The 21,328-nt window shown below is 41.4% G+C and overlaps 3 protein-coding genes across 3 annotated transcripts; 1 reads left to right on the forward strand and 2 right to left on the reverse strand.

Moving 5' to 3' along the window:
- The first annotated feature begins 659 nt into the window (after window positions 1-659).
- Window positions 660-4,513, forward strand: c11h8orf76 (chromosome 11 C8orf76 homolog). Its single transcript, XM_086154585.1, has 8 exons — window positions 660-931; window positions 1,645-1,746; window positions 2,506-2,649; window positions 3,176-3,226; window positions 3,382-3,526; window positions 3,658-3,793; window positions 3,905-4,037; window positions 4,136-4,513. Exons 1-8 carry the CDS (start codon window positions 827-829, stop codon window positions 4,310-4,312), a joined length of 993 nt encoding a protein of 330 aa, XP_086010711.1. The 5' UTR covers window positions 660-826; the 3' UTR covers window positions 4,313-4,513.
- A 137-nt stretch (window positions 4,514-4,650) lies between these two features.
- On the reverse strand, window positions 4,651-9,900 carry LOC147229259 (uncharacterized). The gene is made up of 6 exons (XM_086154584.1): window positions 9,545-9,900; window positions 9,328-9,453; window positions 9,130-9,251; window positions 8,398-8,565; window positions 7,000-7,124; window positions 4,651-6,860 (listed from the first exon to the last, which is right to left on the reverse strand). Exons 1-6 carry the CDS (start codon window positions 9,837-9,839, stop codon window positions 5,765-5,767), a joined length of 1,932 nt encoding a protein of 643 aa, XP_086010710.1. The 5' UTR covers window positions 9,840-9,900; the 3' UTR covers window positions 4,651-5,764.
- A 1,697-nt stretch (window positions 9,901-11,597) lies between these two features.
- Window positions 11,598-20,911, reverse strand: tbc1d31 (TBC1 domain family, member 31). The gene is made up of 23 exons (XM_086155839.1): window positions 20,564-20,911; window positions 19,690-19,830; window positions 19,326-19,441; window positions 18,689-18,867; window positions 18,267-18,418; window positions 17,993-18,152; window positions 17,621-17,821; window positions 17,366-17,539; window positions 17,208-17,287; window positions 16,984-17,130; window positions 16,764-16,897; window positions 16,506-16,639; window positions 16,216-16,395; window positions 15,871-16,103; window positions 15,687-15,759; window positions 15,520-15,599; window positions 15,291-15,426; window positions 14,516-14,608; window positions 13,944-14,069; window positions 13,581-13,775; window positions 13,314-13,383; window positions 13,089-13,217; window positions 11,598-12,492 (listed from the first exon to the last, which is right to left on the reverse strand). The coding sequence occupies exons 1-23, from the start codon at window positions 20,632-20,634 to the stop codon at window positions 12,314-12,316; spliced, it is 3,183 nt and encodes a 1,060-aa protein (XP_086011965.1). The 5' UTR covers window positions 20,635-20,911; the 3' UTR covers window positions 11,598-12,313.
- Between the last annotated feature and the right edge of the window lie 417 nt (window positions 20,912-21,328).

A 21,328-nucleotide genomic window follows, 5' to 3' on the forward strand; every position in this document is an offset into this window, starting at 1 on the left:
TTCATCCCACCCCGGTGCAGAACCCAACGCCTCAGATGCTACATTGTGCCCACGGCCACCCGACTGAATAACAGCAGTTTGGACGGCGCACAACTCTGACCGGCCTGAGGTGCATCTGTGCTGCTTCCACAATTCCACAATCTCACTACCCTTCCCTATTCACGTTATGTCCTAACTCTGCTGTCTCTCTTATCCTTGTTGGTCCCAGCCCGCGCACATCCTGCCTCTTTTTTTTTATTACTTTTATTCATTGCTATTTTATTTTGTCACTTTATTTATATTATTCATTTGTTCTGGTTGTGTATTTTTCACCAACTTTTCCTTGATTCTGCCCATTGTTATCCCTGTTGTTGTTGTCTGCTGTCTATTTATTCGTAAATATTTTGCTCTCTTCTGTCTTCTGCCTTTCTATTTATATTCATCTTTTCTTTTTTTTTTTTTGGCATAACTGTTACGCTGCTGTGAAAAAGGAATTTCCCCTATGGGGAGCAACAAAGTTTATCTTACATAAGGAGGATGTGCATTCACAGCCTCCTTCGACTGCGATCAATAAATATTGACGGCTAACGGCTGTCAATATGCAATAAATATACAGTTTGAATTAGTTCATCCAGTGAGGGTTAAACATTTCTGCCTTTGCAAAGACTGGTGGGCCAGAACCTTTCTTTGCCCGGAACTAAAGTTCCCACCAGGATTTCCTCGTCGAGCCCCAAAAAGTGACGGACCACCTAGCGGCTCTCCGCTAAACAATCACACACGGTGAGATTTCGGGAGGTACAACCCGAGGAATTTTGCCGGATTTGTCACTTAAAAAAAAACATATCCGATGGAGATTTTTGGAAGCACGTTTGACGATTCTGTTTTTACGGAATCGAGAGACCGAGCGTCCGTTTGTCTGTCTTCGTACAACGCGAAGAAGTGCGAGCCGGAGGTAAGACAGGAAAACAAGGCTATGGAGCGCTAACGCATACTTAAGTCATTTTCAATTTATTAAAAAAATGCTTCTGTTATTCATACATGTCTTTTCGTTGAAAAGTGGCAGAGCACCAGAATAGAGACATGAAAACCCGTTCACACTCATACACACACTGGTGTGTACGCATGTGAAACTTACCCTTTCGTAAGTTTTGGAAAGTGTCAATTTTATTATCACACATCCTCCATTGTGGTACACTGCCCTTCTGTGCGTTTCTAAAAATTTTTTTTTGTAATTTATTTTTTCCTTAATTGTTTTTTGATGTACCTGGCTGCTTTGACGATTTAATTTCCTTCTGTTATCAATCAATCAATTAATCAATCAATCAATCTATCTTAACAACGAATTTATGAATTTAGTAACAGCTACCAATCACTGCCATATAAGATAGTTACAAGTTTGAATTTGCTAGATGAAATTATTATTATTAAACTTAAATAAATCAAATTATTAAACTTTGGATATTTCCTCCCAAGTTGCGTCTCAAAATTCTTGTTATTTTTAAAATGACTTAGTCGCCAAGGTTTTATGGTGAATTGAACCAAATCACATAAGTGCAACCAGTGTTAGTGTTTTTTTAGGTCAAGATAGTTCTTTGGTATCTTGTGATGGAATTTTCATGTTTTTGTTTTTTTTCCTGTTGTGCCCCCCACCCCCTCTCCCTGCAGTGGTTTTGTGGAAATGCAGCTCTGGACACTGATGATTCTTTGGAAAGACAGAAAGTTTATAAGTTTAGAGGGGATTTGGCTGTGAGACAAGGCAAATATCAGGTAATTGCATCGCAGTACAACTTCCACTAAATTTAAAAAAGCATAACACACTGTCATTACCGTGTTGACAGTGAAGTCAGAGGCATGGTTTCAAGGTTGAGGAAAAAGTCAAAGGGTTCAGTTCATTGTCATGAAGGAATTTTCATTTTCTTACACAGCTTGTTTGCGAAAACTATTGTGCAAATCTAGTATGAACCAGTCGAACACTGAACATTAACTTGGCGCCTCGCCGTATGTTTATATTTCCATTTTCTAGTATCTGCACAAGACCTCAGTCGGCTTTCTGAAATAACTGATTTGAACAGAAGATTACCTTTATTGGAACTTTTAATGTGTATCATAATTAGCAATGTGGAGGAGTTGCTTTCTTTTTTCCCACTTGAAGATTTTCATCAGTTTCTCTCACATGAAATATAGTAAATGTTCTTTTGTAATTTTGACTCATCACACTGGATTTCAAATCCTGTGGCATAACAAAAGGTTGCATCAACCAGTTTGGAATTAAAGCCATTTATTATACATAGTCCCTTACTTTTAGAGGCTTCTCTCAGAAAAAATGTAATTTTCAGTACTTGTTGTTTAATAGTGCCAGAACAGAGGCTGCCTGTGCTACAAAGCTTTGAGCTATTACTAATCTCACTAATACCTACTAATGGTAAACAACAGGCTTGTTTCATTATTTATCAACACAATTTTACTTTTTCAACCTTGAGATGAACAATTTCAGTAATGTACTGTTCCTGTGTGGGTGTGGCATAGACAGCCCTGGAAGCTTACAGGAACTGTTTGGAATGGATTGCCGATAACAACCTGACTATCAGAAGAGATGTACTCGAGGGAATGTCTCGATGCTGCACTAAACTAGGACAAAGAGACAAAGCTCTGCACTTTGCCGACTTACTGGTAAGTCTTCTATCAGCCACCCAACATTGGCCGATCCATTACTCGTCAAAGCTGGAACTGCAAAATATTATTTGGGAATCCGTAAACTATCTCTATTCAGTTCTTCGTTCATCATTACAAAGCAAAGTGAAAACAAAACAAATATCCCATCATCTGTTTAAACAATAATCAGATTGTTTTCTCATCTTGACACACTGAAATGAGAAAAAAACCATACTGATGTCAATTAAAACAGAAGTTACTTGTTTTTTGTTGGTCCAATATTTTCATTTTGAGTATTGAAAATGCAGACTTTATGATAGCTTTAATTCCTCAGTTTCACTAGAGCAATTTTACACAGTCATGCAATCAAAACTTAAATTACTAAGTCGTATGTGGGAAAAAAAAAATTTACATTGTACCCCTCCCAAAAAAAAAGAAAAAAAAAAAATCTGCAGAACTTTCCAACACATCTAACCAGAACTTTGTATCAACCTAAGAATATTGCCAATTTCTTTTCACCCCCTGAGTGTGTCTGTTTCCCTAGAGCAAAGAAGCTTCAAACACTTGTCACCTGACTGGCCTCCTGTTGTTAAAGGTAAAACAGTGAGCAGGCACACACACTTCACATCTTTCCCTTTTACATTAATGCTTCTTCCATGTAGTTCGACATACTTTTAACTTTTATACTTTCATAATGAACGTCAAGAAGCAAAATCTAATTTATATAAGCTGTATATGTTTTTATCACAGGTCAGCATCCACCAACATTTCGGAGCCACAGGACCGAAGATGCTTTCTTTACAGCAGCTGTGTAGCCTGATACCTTTCAACCCCTGGCACTGGTACAACCTGGGGCAGACGTGTCTTCAGCAGCTGGAGCGCGACAGGACCATGGGTATTTATAGCAGTACAATACATTACAATCAAATTGATTCTTATTTGGCTGAACACTTCAAATCTTTACAAACAAGTACGAGCAAACACATTGATTATCTGTCATTCATTGCTACTTGACATTTCTCCTAGGCTCCTGTTCAACACCAGACTATGAATTGGCAGGTGAGCAGAAGGTTGGAGGGGCTCCAGAGCAGCTGGAGGACGCGGTGGATCTGGAGGCGGAAAGAGTCTGGCTGAAGGCCTGCATGTGTTTCATCAGGACAAGGTATAGCTTAGCAAAGAGAAGCACAGGATTTGCGATGGAGATGAGATTGTCCAGAGAACTTCAGGATGACTAACCAAAGTCCTGGCGTTCTCTCGCCTCTTCTGCCTTCAGGCTGCTATTGAGAATCCTCCAGCAGCAGCAATCCTCCTTTGTGCTACAGCGCAGCGAGAGCGCCCTCCGAAATGCAGAAGAGGAGTTACAGCGCCTTAATCCCAGAGAAACGACCCTGAAAGCTCTTTCTGAGGTAAGGGAGGCCTTTGAATCTATATCTGGATGTGATGAATGCAGGAAATGCAAGGTTTTAATAAGTCCAGAAGGTGACTCTTCAACCTGTCCCGTCAGGTGATGTCTGAAGACCTGATTCCAGAGAAGATGAGGGAAGACTACCAGGACGGCGAAAGTCTGGCCACAGTGTGCGTGCAGAGCTTCGCAGAGCGCTGGTGGAACAAGGTGTTACTGACTGGAAGTCTGGAAACCGACGGACATAAACATCAGGCGCAGAGGAACACAAAGTCCTGACACCGGGGATTGGATGGTGCCGGATTGGTTTACGGCTTCCTTTAGGCCCAAATACCAGAGCGCACCTGACGCCAGTTGGGTCAAGGGCCAGAAACTCTCAACTCTGAATGTGGCCATACAAAAATTTCGCACCACTTCTTTTCATTTTATTCATGAAGTCGTATTATGTGAATCTCAATTAAAGCTTCTTATTCGAATGTCCACGAGAAAAGCAATGTCCCAGAAACGGTCCTGAATGGAGGTCATCACACTGTTTATTTCTCCCAGAATCACTGTTACTGTTCATTCATTCAGCAATGAAGTAAAAACAGAGTGAAACCCAATTCTCCCACAGGAAAGACAAGGTGAGAGGAGGATTGCCTTTTGTTGCCAACAAAACAAATAATGCAGCGGGACAAAACGTGACGTAAGTGGTCAAGTTACTTTCTGCAAAGCTCTGATCTCTAGAAGCAGTTGAAGGACAAAAAAAAAAAGACTTGCTGAAGTGGTGGAGCCACTCACAACTCATCAACGTACTGAAGGGGTTTTTACCCCATTGGATAAGAAATCATATCAATAACAGATGTCACTGAAATGATATTTTAACAGTCATATTCCGTAATTCCTTTTTTGCTTCCAATCATTTTTTTGCCATTGTGAATCACCAACTCTATGGATAAGACTGTATTGTACCGTTTGGACTCACACTTTCACCTCAACTTCATGTTTTATAAATACTTATTCCTGTAAATAATGGTATCTGCATTTCTTGTGCCTATTCTGAATTTCTATGTATGCTACCTTGATATCTGTCATGTCAGTTTTCACAAAAATCACATCTTCTGAAATGTCATCCACATTTCCCTCTTTTCTTTTTCTATTTGTGTACCTTCACGTAAAACTCAGCGACAGTTGCACATTTTGTTAGATCATCACCGATGTTGAAACCCAAATCATGGAGCTCGTCACTTATGTAATACCTCGCCCTCATACATTTTGAAGTCATCTGATTCTTCACTGAAACAAAGATGAGAATGATCCATTTTTAAGTGTGACCTTAATTGTGTTTTTGCCTTAATATGTTCATGTTTTTTTTAATCAAATTTTTACATAAAACTTGATTCTACATCAGATATTTTGGTATTATTTCTCAGCTCCAGCTCTTATGACTGTTCATTTCCTTAGAAGTCCTAATACTACAAATACTTAAAATTAAAAAACAAAAATTTGGCTTTGTTATACACATTGCATTTATGTAAGGAATAAAATAGTTTTTTCACCTGTGCACTATACACGTGTGTGGGTGTGTAGGGATTTCCTTTACCGGTTCAACATAGAACACCTAATTGTTCCACTTGCATAACATCACGTTCTTAACCCCACCCGACTTCTGCCTGAGCAGAGATCAAATCAGCTGATAAAACAAACACCTGGAACGTCATTTTTAAAAACAGTACCCACACGTCTTCTGGTTCACTTTTCCGGGAGCCTCTCGGTGATGTTTTTGCTCCTCCCTAGGGATTCGGCGCTCCTGCTGCTGTTTGACCTTGAGCTCAGATGTCGGCTCCTAACCTGCTCCGTCCCGTAGCGGTCGGTGAATGAGTTGTAGCGAGGAGCCGGTCCGGGCCTCGCGGCGTAACTCCAGATGAGTTTGGACGGGGGTTCTGTTCGGAGCTGAGGCTTCAGTTGCGTTCCCGTTGACTTTGACCCCAGGTTCTTCGTGGTGGGGTGAGACTGAAGTGAGGGCTGTTCTCTGCTCCTGAGGGGGGGAACATTTGATGTATGCCCTTTTGGATAGCTTAAAGAGAACTGCATGGTTGTTGTTGTTTTGGGGTCATTATTTACAAAGTCCTTGTTTTGTTTTAGGGAGTACCTCATCGAGTCTCTTTGTGCATTTAGACCTGTAAAGAAAGCTGAAGACAAAGTGGTCCCGATTCTATTTCTTTGCTTAAAGGAAAGAACATCAGGACCGACATGGTGATCAGGTTTGCTCCTGAAGTAGGACTGATAGTGGACGGGCCTGTCCTGTCTGTGTGTCTGGAATCCCTCGGTCGCTGCCCTGATAGAAAGTTGCATCAGCTGAACCTGAACGTTAGAGGTCTGAGCCAAGGGGTTTGAATGATCGTGAGTGTAGTTTAGAGCCTGATCTGGTGTCTGGGTTTCTTTTTCAAGAGGATCCAAACACAACCCGGTGCAGAGCCATTCCGCTGGAGGCCGTTGCTTCTCGACCGGCATTGAAAGCTCTTGCGCGCAATCGCTGCTCTTAAAATGAAATAAATCATTATACTGAGCTATTGCAGGGCATTTGGCATTTTGCTGAGTGTTTTGAGCATCATCAGCGCAAGTCCACGGACACGCCGCTTTGTTCCGCCTGGATCTTGAACTCCTTTTGCCAGTGTTGTCGTGTCGAGCTCCGTGTGAAGAGAAACTGTGAGGCACCGCGCCGAATTCGGACACCGGCCGGGAGCCGGAGCTAAGCTGCTGGAATTCCTGATGGAAAGGTAGGACTGCGATGCCCTTTACAATTACAGCGAGATTCCGGTGGACTTGCCACGACAACCAAGAGAAGCTGAGGGGAAAACACACACGAGCAAAACACTGAGTTCAGGTTAAGCTTGACAATGTGTGAAAAAGTGGATGTTGGACCAGAGACATGATATGTACAAAACTAGAAGTTTGATCCAGGCTCCTTGTGCGTCTGTACACACCTGTACGAGCCAGTCAACACCTCATTCCAGTCAGCCATGATAAAATTCTCTGCAACTTGTCCAGTCAGTTTCTTGCCTGTCCTGGCGCAGTATGTCTGTCCATTGACACTGCAAACTGACAGCTTCTGCACACATGCACACAAACATTTGGAAAAGGATTTGCTTCCCTCAAGGCGAGGGTTCTAAAAGCAGAAGTCATAAGATGATTTCCGGAAATAATCTTCAAAACCAAATGATTATAAATGTAGGTCATCGATAACTTTGCCAACGGCAGTATGAATGACACGAATGAATATATTTACGATCCTCGGTGCAAGGCTTCATTCAATTGATAATGAAATTGTATTGAACTAATTTACATCGCTTTTTTGTGTTTTACAAATGACTTTGTGATGTTATTTTGTAAAGTACTTAAGAAATAGTGTTTATCAGTATTCTACTGATTTAATGTTAGACTAATGTTTAATCTTTTACAGAGACAAATACATTTGATTTTATGATAATGGAATTATGACGAATGAATAATTATGATTTTCTTATGGTGACATTTTACCTTTCCTTACATAATAAAGAGATTTCTATCGAATGCAAGTCGAATCGTCCAAATAAAGCTGTTTCCACTTGTAATTTTCTGCCTTTCTGGATGAAGATATTATAATCCCTCAGCAAAGTCCTCAGTGAGCCAAAGAGATTCTTGCAAATGAGGCAGCTGTTTCTCCTCCCCCTGTTTCACCGGGGTGATTCTATTTGAGTGTTAGCATCTGTGCTGCACTGCTTGAAATGTGTTTATGTGTGTGTGTGTTTGCATATTGATAGTATGCCTGATCGCTTTGTGGTTATTGGAGTTAGAAGATGATAATATCAAATCAATTAGACAAACAATGATGTCTATTCAAAGGTGACAAAAGCAGAGCCTTAATATTCAAATTGGTTTAATGATACAAAAGCACTACTGTAGTGCATCATGCAGAAACCAGTCTTGCAACTTCATTATTGTTAATTACTTATAATTGCTATTTAGATAGCACAGCGATCGTTTGTCTCATAATGCAGACAAACGACTTACACATTAAAATCAAACTGCTTTTGTGTAAATGCCGCTGATTGTTACTAAGATTAATGTTATTCCATAATGATTTAGCGCTGTCAAAGGTTCAAAAGCACTTTCACTTCTTTGAAATTTGCATTCATCGCATTGAATGTGAAAAGCTCCGATATAGTGTTTGTTTGCGGGTGTTTTTGCCAGGAATGTACAAACATCTGCCTTCTGTTTTTTTTTCACACTTAGATAAATCAGTCATCAACATTGTAGATGTATTTGGATTCATTCTATACGAACATATGGGTGCATAAGGGCGACGCAGATGGTGCGAGTGGAAGAAATTCAGACAGACTCACTGGAAACTGCTTGCAGTCGAGTTTGAGTTCCTGCCACATGCTGAGGAACAGGTTCAAGTTGAGATGATCCAGCAGCAGATGGACGGACACATTCCTCTTCATGCTCACCTCGAGGAGATCACACAGCAGCTCCACATCACTGAAGCAGTCCATTACTATGCACAGGGTCTGAACATACACAATGACACGTTTATACACAACAATAGGCTACATATGTTTGTTTGCAAACGGTTATTTCCTGTGTAGCAATGATGAGTTTTAAAAAGCAACAAACAAAAATTGGATGTCACTTTCCATCCTGCGTTGTGCATGTATGCTGATGAATGAGTCTATTAGAGAAACAGCACATGTTAGATGTTTTGGAGAGAAGGTCAGAGAAGCCAGACTGAGATGGTTTTGTCATGTACAAAGGAGGGATAGTGAATATATTGGTAGACTGATGCTGGAATTGGAGCTGCCAGGCAAGAGGTCTCGAGGAAGACCAAAGAGAAGATTTATGGACGTAGTGAGAGAGGATATGAAGGTAGTAGCGTGAGAGAGGAGGATACGGAGAATAGGGTTCGATGGAGATAGTTGATTCGCTGTGGCGACGGGGAAAAGCCGAAAGAAGAAGATTCCTATGCTGTATCTTTTTACACTTTTTACACTGCATGTATCAAATACATGTACTTCATGTTTCCTTAAAACGAAAGAGACCCCCCAGCCTCCACCCTCAAACACATCACTGCGTACCTTCTTAGCCTTTCGGAGAAATTCTCTGACCAGGTCTTTCATACTGGATTCCCTGTTGTCGGAGTGCAAATAAACCTCAACGCTGGACTCGGTGTCCCGTGGGAGATCAGCGGTCTTCACATCTGGAAAAGAGAAAATTCTTAAACAACGGCAGAAAATAAGAGAAAGAGGCAAACAAAAGAAAGCATGGTCTTTCACTTGTGTGACCGCGCGTGCCTCTGTCGTCTAGGTCATCCAAAGTGGGGTCACTGTCTGAGGACATTGCCAGAGAGTCAACTGATGGGTTCTCCAACTGGTCGTCGTCGTCCGATGCACCAGATTCTACTGAAAGTAAAAATCGGAAGATAGCTTTAAATATCCATCTCTTCGGCAAAATAGGGAAGCAGATGAAGAAAAAAAAAAAAAAGATACATACTTGTGTCGTAACCCTTCCCATTTTCCCTGATGTAGGTCTTCTCCAGATCTGACAGAAGGTCAACCTCTCCTTCTGCATCCAACACCTCGTAGTATCCCTGCAAGCCCCGGCTGAGCAGGCAGTCCACAGCCAGCCGAGAGATCTCGCTGTGGCTCAGGTCCAACGTGGGTCCACTGGTTACAAAGTCAGCAAAAGATGAGGAACGGATGCGGAGCTCTTGAACGCGGCGCCTCAGCTTCCCCATGGGTTTGGGCCTCCTGTAACAGTAGACAGACAGGCTGCCGGCTGGATTCATAATTCACGTCTTGCAGTGAGAGAGCGGTGCGGCGTGAAAGTCTCAAGTCATTACTGACAATCTGAAACCATCAAGTGAAAGAACTCTTGAGAAAGAGGGGCAGTTTTTTTTCTTTTTCAAAGGGGAAGAGAAGGAACGCCCACCTGAGCTTTAGGCAAGATGGTTGCTTAAGACATAATGAGATTGACAGGTGAGAGTAAATGGCTTGTTAGATTTAACAGCATATTACCTGCCCGGCCCACAGCAAAGTCACCTGTCACTGCACAACACAAGATGAGTGGGTGATTAAGCAATAAAAACGAAACATCTGTGAGCCATCTGTGTGCTACTGCACCATATTGCTGTGGAATGATTTATGCATGGAGAAAAAAAAAAAGATGCTACTATCTATCTTTCAATTGCTCAATAAATATATATGTTGTCATTCACGCTTGTGGATAAATTAGAATTTCAAATCTTAAATTAACTTGCTGTACATCACAGAATTACTGTATATATATATCTACATACACTGAATATTTATATATGTAGATATATATAGGGGAAACATTTGTATTGTATTGTAGTCACAGACATTTTCAAGCAAACAGCACAGGCTTGTTTTTTTTTTTTTTACAGGTGTCTCGCATTAATTATTTAGGGATGACAGGAAAAGGACAAACGGAGGCTGTCTCACAGAAGTCAGAGAATGCATGTGAAGACACGGTGGGTGGGGGAAGAGAAAAGGAATGAGGATGCCTGTCATATCAGCTCACTTCAGAAGAACCTGGGAGCCCAAGAGTAGGAGACAGTTACAGGCCTGCCCAAAGACAGATGCAGGTAGTGAGAGTGGACGGGTCCTGATCTGTTTTATTGCAATCTTCCCTTATGGTTCAATGTCACATCTGTATTTCTGTCATCATCCACACTCCCACTCGCTCAAATTATGGAAAAATGCACTTCAAACGGGACACGGGCTCTACACCTACACAAAATGTGTCGCAACACCGGAGGAGCAGCCTCTCGCACGTGCTCAATGAATGTGTTGAGCGTGAATCAGTGAATCTTACGTGACTGAGGAAGTCAGTGATAATTTTGACATCACTGGTTAACACAATCAACTCAAGATTTCACTCATGTTAAACCACAGTAAGATAATTATATGATGACTCCTGTTTGTAACAAAATGAACTACCTTAATAATGTTTTCACTTTTTACCGAGTAATTGCGACAGGTGTAGCTTCCACAGAAAGTGCATGAACCAAATTCACTGCCACTGCCAAACAGTGCATAGCTGTTGTTCTGCTTATATGAACTCTACACATTTATACACATAGTTTTCACGAGATGAGAAATAAACGGGCTGACGCAGTGTTCAGTTTTTGTGTGTCTGAACCATGGGCCAGGCTGGACACCGGAGTTTCAAACAGGTCAGCTATTAAGTAGTATGTTTTAGACCTTTTTACATAGAACTGCAATCTTTTGCGTCCACTTTTCAAGTACTTTTGCTTAAGCATCAATATCATTCCAAAGCCTGTGTTACGCTGTCAGTTTCTTGCGTCTGAATGTGACACATCTCAAACATGTGGATATTCAGGTGTAATTGGTGAAGTTGCAAAAGATCCCAGTGAACTTTATGAATCCTTATATGCACTCAGGGCTCTCACTGCAGATAAATGTGTTTAAAGAGATCATCAAGTTAAAGCAGAAATAGAAAGTCTTGTCTATCAGTATCTGCATGTCAGGAAGGAAAAAGATTGAGCAAAGACTCATCATTAAAATATGTTTGTGATGAATTCATAACACTGTTTGCAATTTTACAAATGACAAGGATTCAGTTATGAGTCCTACATATGTTCAACAGAATTTTGATTTATCAATCACATTTTTTATTTAAATAGTACAAGAAAACTTCACTATTATTGCTGGGATTTGCAAATGTTCAGATGTTAGCCTTCGATCTTTAGATATAATTTGATTCTCTCATGACACACTGTGCTGACTTGTGCCCAAAGAAATTGTTTCTTACTGCAAAATATAAAAAAATACTGTGACATCTTCTAAGGAATTTGAAATCTTCATTACTTAAGTGTTTGTCTGGTGAATGACTTGAACCATAATAGCTAGTACATATGACCATACTGTAATAAACGTCAACAGGAACATTAATAAAATCCATAAATGTAAGAACAAAGCTAATAAGTTCACACACAAAAGCCGTTGTTTTCCAACCATTTATACAGACGGTACTTAAATAAAAAAAAAAGAAAAAGTTAAATTGTTTACATTAAAATAATCCATCGGAGGAAGTGTGGAAGCCAGTGTGTGATTATCCAAGTACCCACAAACACAAAGCTTAACATGAACGAAGGTGAGATGATTATAAATTCAGAGCTGCATAATTTAAGGGGTTTCATGGTATGTATTGGATTAAATCCTAAGTGTCACTGTTCCTGTAGTTCTGGTTCTTATCAGAAAAGAATTCGATAGTTGCCTATGAAGGCAGGAGGGTTTGTGGCCCCTTGGAGAGGGAGGACGGCATGTGGCCAGACTGTGAGGAGGAGAAACTGCCGTTCCTGGCTCTGGCTGCCAGCCGCTGTCTCAGACCTCTGATTTCCTTGAGCAGTTGTTTCTCGCTGCTGTCAAGGAGGGCCCGGCCCCGGTCCAGGGAGACTGACAGATTACAAAGACAGGACAAAAGTCAAAATGATGATATACTAATGAGATGATCATAAGACGTTTCATGGAGCGAAAATAATCACGACTTGTGTTCACTGAATTTTTTTTTTCCTGCCATAGGGGCTCCTTTGGAGACCCTGAGCTTGGAGCGTCTCTGAAGCACGGCATTTGCTCCACTTAGAAGGTTGCTGCGATGCAGACGATCGACCACCGTAAAAATGTAAGCACAAAAACGCTGCTCCGATCCATAATCTAGATGACAAAAGGACTAAATTCACAGAAAACATATCGGAAAAACCTGTTGGAAACATCATTAAACTGTCTGGTACCTTTTAGCCAGTTGTCCGGTTAAAAACAGTGTTTTATTTACTGGAGACAACGGCTTTCCAAAAGCAAAAAATACAAGGCTGAGTAAGAGACCCACGCCTTGTCACCTTGCCTGAATGAGGGGCAATTTGGGAAACTCCGAAGGCATGAATGTCTAAATATACATCGAGCTCGATACCCAACTTTCAGACCATGTGTGTGAATGATGAGGAGTTTGTGCAGTTGCGCTCTGCTCAGTGAGACTCGATCATGTCAGTGCTTACAGTTGGTGGATGTGGAGCTCCTGTTCACACACAATGTGTTGGGTCCTGCGGGTCCAAGTGTGGGGGGAGAGTTGGCTTTGGCTGCTATAGCAGTGAGGAGACTGGGTCCATGAGGATATCCTCCTCCAGCTGAGGAGAGAGAAGTTGTATTTGTGTATTTTGTGGACCGCTGAAAGAAGAAAAATAAAACCCAGACTACATTCATATCTGAAGAAAGGGCAGTACTTGTCTCTGCTGAGGGTTGGGACTGCTGCTTGGCTTGCAATTGGGCTCTTGTATTCAGCACTTCGTCCCACTGCAGTACAGTACAAATACACAGGATTGATGCTTTCTAACATAACGCACAACGGTGTTTTTTTTTAAAAAAAGGCAACTTTTAAATGTAATAAAAAAGGCATTACTCCTTAGGAGGCACTTCAGAGAAGCCACCATTTAGCGGTCATGATTCCGTGCTGACTGATCTGCTGGCACGCGGCCTTTTGTTGTTCTCACCTTCTTTCCAGACACATTTCTCGGGGTGTCCGCCAGTCTCTCCTCCTCTGCCAGGGTCTGCCTTTGACGCTCTGCCAATCTCTCCCTTTCACTCTCCTGCTCGGCATCGATCTGCTGCAGAGACTCTGCCACGTCCCTCTGCCAGTGCGAGTCCAGGCCCAGCTGGCGGGCTTCCGCCGAGGATTCCCCCAGGGCCTGTGCGTGAGTGTGGAAAATGACAGTTCACAGGTGCTCCTGCCAAAGAGTTTGATTGACTCTTTACAGTTGCTTGTAAATATCTAGCGTATCCAGTTAACTTTGTTAACATATGCAGACGTAATTACAGGGCTGTTTGTTTTTTTCTTGTTGGAGTGTGTCAGTAACCTGAGCGTTGGACTCAGAGGTGTGGGGCAGCTCTGTGCAGCTCTCCTCTCTTTTTGCATTCCTTGTCCTCTGCTCCCCTTCCTTCTCTCCAATGTGGCAAATGTGTGGTTGTTCCTGTAACACGTGCTGAGGGACATGAAAAGAAGAAACATCGGGAAAATGTAAAAGTAGAGTGGGATGTAATTGTATTTTGGAAAGAAGAGTGTTGCTAGAGGCTAGAAACAAACTCTGTGACCACTGAAGAAACTACATGTCATAAGTAAAAGGAGGTACTACAGATATCCTCAGAAAGCCATCACAATATTGCTACAGAGGAAATGTCATGTTTGATTGGTCTCAGAGGTTTAATAGAAGTTTTTTAGCTTGATAGTCATTTTATGCAAAATATTCACGAGGGTTGTTCTGCTTCCTGACTCAGTTTGGATATAAACTCAGACTAAATGCTGATAGGGGAGTCCAGGTATACAAAATATATCTTTTTTCCCGACAAATGATATAAGAGCAGAGAGTCCAGACAAGAGCGGGGAAGGACAAGGAGGCTAAATTAAAATTAAATGGAAAATCTTTGTCACCTGCTTAATTCGCCTCCTCTGAGCCTCCAGCTCCGTCTGTCTGACCTCGGGATCCTGGACAGCTGTGGCTGTTTCGCGCTCGCTGAGATCCATCTGCAGCAGGACACGGAGGTTATAAATATTTTTGCATGAAAGACTGTCTGGTAAATCAAACGGACTTTGTGACATTCTTTTCAGTGTCTGACTGAGCAACTGCTTGACTAAGTACAAAACCTTGTTCACTGTCAGTTAATCAGAGTGCATGTTCTATTAGCTTATGCCTGCTTTTCACATTGCTGTCATCCTGTGTTTGAACAAAAATAAATAAGAAAAATTCATCTATCCAAAACATGCCCACTTTGTTTGCACCTATAATTTCTGATAAGACAGCACTGTCCTGGAATTAGCACTACTGTGAATGTGAAATTCTGAATAAAGCAAAATGACCTGAACATCTCAGTTACGAATACATTACATATGATTTAAAAAAAAAAAAAACATTAAGCCAGAAGTTTTTTCCCCCACTTGTGTATATAAATAACACCTGCCAATTTGTCAACAGCAGGACTTTTCAAGCACTAGATTTAAGTTGTAGCCTAAGAATCATGTCCATCATAAAAAAATAATAGCAAACGTAGCTGAATTCCAACAAACAGCACTGAAACAATTATCTACAATGCCGATGCCATCTTGGGTGATTTGACTCCTTAAAATATACTCATATTAATTATTGAATCAATCAAAATAGTAATTGGACCAAATTTCAAAACAGTTCCAGTTGATACGTGGTCATCACCTTTCTGGTGATCTCCTCGCGGAGTCTTTGTAGCTGTAAGGTGCGAACGTCCTGCTGCTGTTTGGGGAAACGTCTTCTAGAAGTATCGAGCAGCTGTAGCTCTTTCACCTTCAACTCTCTTTTAATAGCTGCCAACCTGCGTGGGGACAGGGTAACAAAATCAAAAATCCAATCCTTGTTTTACAAATTCACCTGCTAGAAAATGTGTGTGTGCGTGCTACATTTTAACCTCTTCCTCTGCTGTGTTAGTTTTTCTTCTTCCTGTGCCAGTATGTTTCGGTGCTGTTCCTCTGCCTCTCGTAGAAGCTCCTGCGATGAAATCAAACAAGTGTCAAAGTAGAGAAAAGTTAACATCCTGTGAATCTAATCTGCATGATTTTTGAAGGATCTTTTGACCTGTTGTGCGTAAAAGGCGTCTTCTTCAGCTCGCTGCTGCACAAAATCTGCCTGCATTGCTGTCACATCCTGCCTATGAAGAAAAATGCATGGAGGTTTCTGTCACATCTTTTCAACTACTCCCTTTTAGTTAATTATCTACATTTTATTTCACCCTAATCAACACATCCATGGGTTATCTCACCTCTCGCGGAGGTATTCCATCTCTTGCAATCGAATCTTTTCCCTCTCCTGACTCTGATATTGCACTACAAACTGTGGATATTGGTTGAAGATGGGGTAGTGGCCTCTGGTCAGGGGAGTGAAGTCGGAGAGCATTGTCCTGGGATGGATGTCAGCTGGGGTTTTGCTCATGAGCCGGTAGGCCTCTTTGATCATGGCCCCCACATCCAAGTTGTTACGATGGTGAAAGAAATACTTTTGTGCACACAAACACGGGGCGGAATGGAATTTTTAAGACACAGATGGGACACAAATGTTTTATAGCTGACTCTATGCATTTTTCAAGGGAGAAGACGATGGCGGTTACCTCAAAGTCCTGTTTTTGGGAGCACAGCAGCAGGGGATCACGACAGCAGATGATGTAAGCCACGCAGGCCATTAGCAGGAATGATGGATGGTTAGAGAATATGTTGTCGAAAAGTTGGAGCCACTCTTCACGGGTCAGAACTTCGGAGAATAAGGTCTCCAGTAGAGGCCACACATAGAGCTGGTTCAACCCAGCATTAACGTGTCAAAGACGGCAACTCAGATATTGAACTGACAACCTGCTCGACTCCGTGCTGCCGATCTACAAAGTGCACTGCGGTGTGCTCTTACCTGCGAGGTGATGCCACATTTGACCAGGTGCTGCAGCAAGTCCTTGTCATGGTGGGCCAGGATATTCTCAGTCATGCTCAGGATATTGAGAGGAGGGTTAGGGAAGTACTCAAACCAATGCTGACACCAGTTCACTGTAAAAAAAACAAGAAAACAAAAAACAACCTCAACTCTTCCTTATAGGTAAGTTTTCAAACCGACATCAGAGACCATACAAGTAGCAACAATCAAACTCAAGTTATCATAATCGACACGTACCGATAACTGTGGCCACCACCTCAAAGCAGACCAATGGATTGTTCGGAAACAGCTTAACAAATGGAAAGGCTATCAGCGGCAGGTACTCTGTCTCTCCAAAGATGGCTGCCCAGTGAGTCAAAGAAGACAAAACCCTGTGTGGAGCAGATAACTCGGTTACTAGTTTAATGAACACATTTCTGTGCTGAAATTTGTGTCTGTCATAAGGAAGTAAAAGTACCTCTGCAGCCCGCGCTGGAGCTTCTGACTTTTGATGGGGTACTTGTCTGGTAGTGTGAGGTAGGCTGAATGCAGCCCTTTATCCGCCAGACTGTTGTACACTGCACAGTTCTCTGGCAGACACAACAAGGTCCGCCACACAAACATTCTGCGCCACAAATGTTACAGTAAACTATTGCAAATGCCAATGGATGCCAATGTATCTGATCTTAGACCGATATTTACCTGTATTTAGCAGGATACTCTCCGAATGTTTGGAGCAAAGCCATCAGCCGCTTCTTATTTAAACCAGGAGCGAGTTCATTCTATTATAAAAGGGAGGCATGCATCTGAATAATACAGCTATAAATACAATTATATAGGTTTTTCTGAAATTTTCTTACCTCTTTATCATCAGCTGAGGTAACAGGTGGGGGAGCAAACATTTGCCTCTGTGACTGCCTGCTGTAGGACTTGTCTGACCTTTGGATAACCTTCGATTTCACCTTGACCTGTAAATTTGACATTTCCTGATCCAACCCCCTGCCCGTCACAACTCCAACCTTGGGGGGAGGAGGCTGTGAAGGAAAGTTCATTGCATGTTAGATGAACGTTAACCAAATCCCGCACTTGAAAGCAGTTGCTGTGCTTTGCATTACCTTGTTAAATTCTGGGGTGAGATTCTGAACGCTGTAAACATTGATGCTGCCATTATCCAAGATGGCCACGACATGCCGACCGTTGGGACTGATGGAGGCCGCGGTGATAGCGTTGTCCTGGGAACCGATGTGGAACAGCAGCTTGCAGGTGTGAATATTAATGAAACGCATCACGCCATCTTGGCTCAAAACACCTAATGTCTAGAAAGAAGAATGCACTTTCTATGACAATCTGTAATAACTCTTTAAGCATATTGAGATGTAAGTACTCTTTACAGGTTATCTGGCATGCACAGATGAAGGCCCTCCTCCAGGCACATAAAAGCAGGAAACAAAAAATAAGAAAACGAAAAAAGATTCTACTGTGTTTACCTGGCTGGCACCTCCATCAAAGCTGTCAGGCAAGAACTCCAGATGTCTGACAGTTTTAACTTGTGTTGGCATTTGGATCACCCTGACAAGCTCTTTGCTCTCCAGACACCAAATATTCAAAAGGTTGGAGCGCCCACCTGCTGCGAGGCTTTTACCATCTCTGTCAACAAGAGACATTTTACATCAGCGATTGAGTAAAGGCTGTATTGAACCAAGTTAGAGGGAAATATATCAAAGAGCTGTGCAGTCAGAGGTTATGAAAGAAGAGACCGACCGTGTAATGGCGAACGTCTTGTAGGAGATTGTGGGTCCGCAGTCAGACAGAGGCAGCTGATATTTGCAGACCAGTGTGTTGCTTTCCCAGGCAAAGATGGAATCATCGCTGAAACAGCTAAGGATGGTATTGCTATGAGGAAGGAAGAACACCTGCCAAACAAACAACAGAGACCAGTGCACAATGCACTAATGAACAGCATACATATTACATCCATTTATGTGTAGCATTTTCTTCTGCAAACTATTTCACTCAGTTAATACATTAAGAAAAATAATGGGATTGCTTTTTTCCAAATTGAAAATTTTCACAATATCAAATCTTAGAGACTGACCAAAAGCCCATTGGAATATCATTTTGATTTATTGTATATTTTTTGTTATAATCTTTAAGGGGTTGAGGCTATTCGTCTGCATCTTTACCCTCTGAATGCCAACAGACTGCCTGACATGCAGCTTCCTCTTCCTCTCAAATGTGTCCAGGTCCCACAGCTGAGCTGTGTCTGAGGATGAGGTGATGGCGTATTGGCCCGAGCTGTCGACTGAGATTGATGACACGGTCCCCTCGTGACCCCGCATCGAACTGATCAGCTGGTTTGTTTCTGTGAAAAGAAACAGAGGGCAAGACAGATGAGTGCTATAGGTGGGCTCTATGGGAAAAGGTTGGTGTCACTGTCTTTAGAAATGTACTTTTAAAGATGGCGATAAATGTTACAAATGGATACCTGCTTTGGCATGGAAAAGTTAAATGTTATATCCACCACACAATTCAGTTGAGTGTTACTGGAGCATACTGAGAAATAATTCAGTACTTCTATTCAAATATTTCTATACTTGTTTTAGAATTAAGAACAACAAATCTGATGTTGAATCACGCATCTTTCCTTATTTAGAAGCTAAATATAGAAACTTCAGAATAATACAGGAATGTAGCAAGACAGCATGTGACAAGAATAAAATGTAAACACATAGACGTTGATGTTTTCACAGAGCAGAAAATATTCAAAATAGACTAGCACCAATAAAAACTAGAACATTTTTAGTAGAATGACCATCCTACCTGTGTCAAAGCATTTAATGGTATCATCAGCCAGAGCCACGAGGCACTCTGACGTCCTGCGCAGGCTGAATGCCAGGGCTGTACAGGCCTGGCCTGTCCTCTGAACCAGTCGAAATCTGTCCAGAACACATACTTCTTAGCAAAAAGCATTTCTGGAAAATCATCAGCTGGTCGATGGAAATAAAAGAATATGGTTATCAAAATATATTAGCAGATTTGTTTGTTTTAAATATCTATATCCACTACGTGCTGGATGAGCCTCCCGATTATTAAACCATAAACTACTATGTGCCCAGTAGTTATGGCTGTCTCTTACAACTCTGTACATTTTAGTGTTCCTGAGCTAAAGCCAATATTGAATCACCTGTTTCTACTGATGTCCAAAATATAAATATTGCCATGGTGATCCCCAGCCAGGAAGGAATCTCCTGTGGTGTCAAATGCCACATGGAGGAAGTGCACAGTCTTGGCTTTTGGAACAGTGCGGATCACCGTCACCAACACGCTGCAAAACACAGACCAAACACACTTGTTGTTGTAAGAATGAAATAAATACATGCACTTGTCTGCTCTCTTGTGGTTACCCACTATATTGTGTCCTTATCCTCTATTTACAAGGCCATAAATATAAAATCTAATATCTACTGAAATAATTGGATGGGAACATTCGGATGGGGCCAGGAAGAACCATATATAAATGTTTTCTTGGTGATGACAATGGGCATCCTTAACCACGTTTTAATCCATATGGGATCATGATTCTGCGAAAGCCTAAAAGTCATCCTTGCCATTTTCATACTCAAAGATGTTGCGTATCAAATGTATGCAGGTATATTTGTTGTCAGTGCATAACGATAAAATCGGGTTTACTTGATTATCATTCTGCATTATTATCATTAGGAAACCTTCATGTTATTTCTATAGTCTATAACACAAACTCTACATGCAACCTACTATGACAATTATATTGTGGCACAGTTGAACTAGAACACTTCCAAGTAGTCCAGTGCGTCAATGCGGACAGATTTATATGGGCATATATTTTATGAACCGATTAAAAATGTGTCACGTCAGTCGTGTTTGCGTGACGTGTCAAATACAAAAATGTAGACAAGCAAGATGTGGAAAACAAACCAAAGTGATCTGAATAGAATGTTCGAGAAATGCAAAATGTTCGGTCCAAATCCCAGTTACATAAGAAAAAAGACTGAAAGCCTGTTACTTCGCCTGAAACTTACTCTTTCCCCGGTGCCGGTTTTCGATGCCAGAGCTTGCCCTCTTCTTTATTTCCGATATCTGTAATCTCCATTTTAGAGTTTTCGTTAAAAAATAAAGCTTCCTCGGTTAAAGCAACAAGGTTAACTATGTTGGTAGTTGGCGGGTCAACAGCGCGAAATTTAAAAACGACGCAATTTGTCTCTGTTTTAGATCAACGTGCAAACGGAGAAATATAAAACCCGTTGATAAAAAGCTCTGCAGCGGCTACTGTTTATCATAAAACCTACAATAGCCTTTAAAACTTTGGCAAGTCGCTGATTCTCCACTAAATCCATCATTTTCGTGGATACTTGATGGGAATCGATGGACGCTGAGAATATACGTATAGGTGAACAAAACACGAGCGCAAACTTCCGGGTTGTTGGGAATTGTAGTTCCACACGATTCCAGGGCGTAGACTCAACTTTAACTTTCTTAAAAGTACAAGTCGTTTCATTATTCCTCTTCGTGACGACATATGTTTATTTATATTTCCACGATTCTTTTAGTGTTGTCGATGACAAGAGGGTTTATTTACAGACTCTTATAGAGAAAAGACAAAAAAGATACCTTAATTTTACGATTTTCTTTGTCTTTTTAAAAGCGTGGCTATAAAAAAAAACATTTGTAACGTTTTTGTAAAACGGCTATTGGACAGTATTTATAACATCACTTTTGATTTTAGTGACAGTTATTATGCTGTTCATGCTGGATTTTACTTTGAAAATCCAAAACGGATGTGTCCG

Source organism: Fistularia commersonii, chromosome 11 (genome assembly GCF_037954325.1).
Source record: "Fistularia commersonii isolate RoL2024-O1a breed Wild chromosome 11, RoL_Fcom_v1.0, whole genome shotgun sequence".
Lineage (NCBI taxonomy): Eukaryota > Metazoa > Chordata > Actinopteri > Syngnathiformes > Fistulariidae > Fistularia > Fistularia commersonii.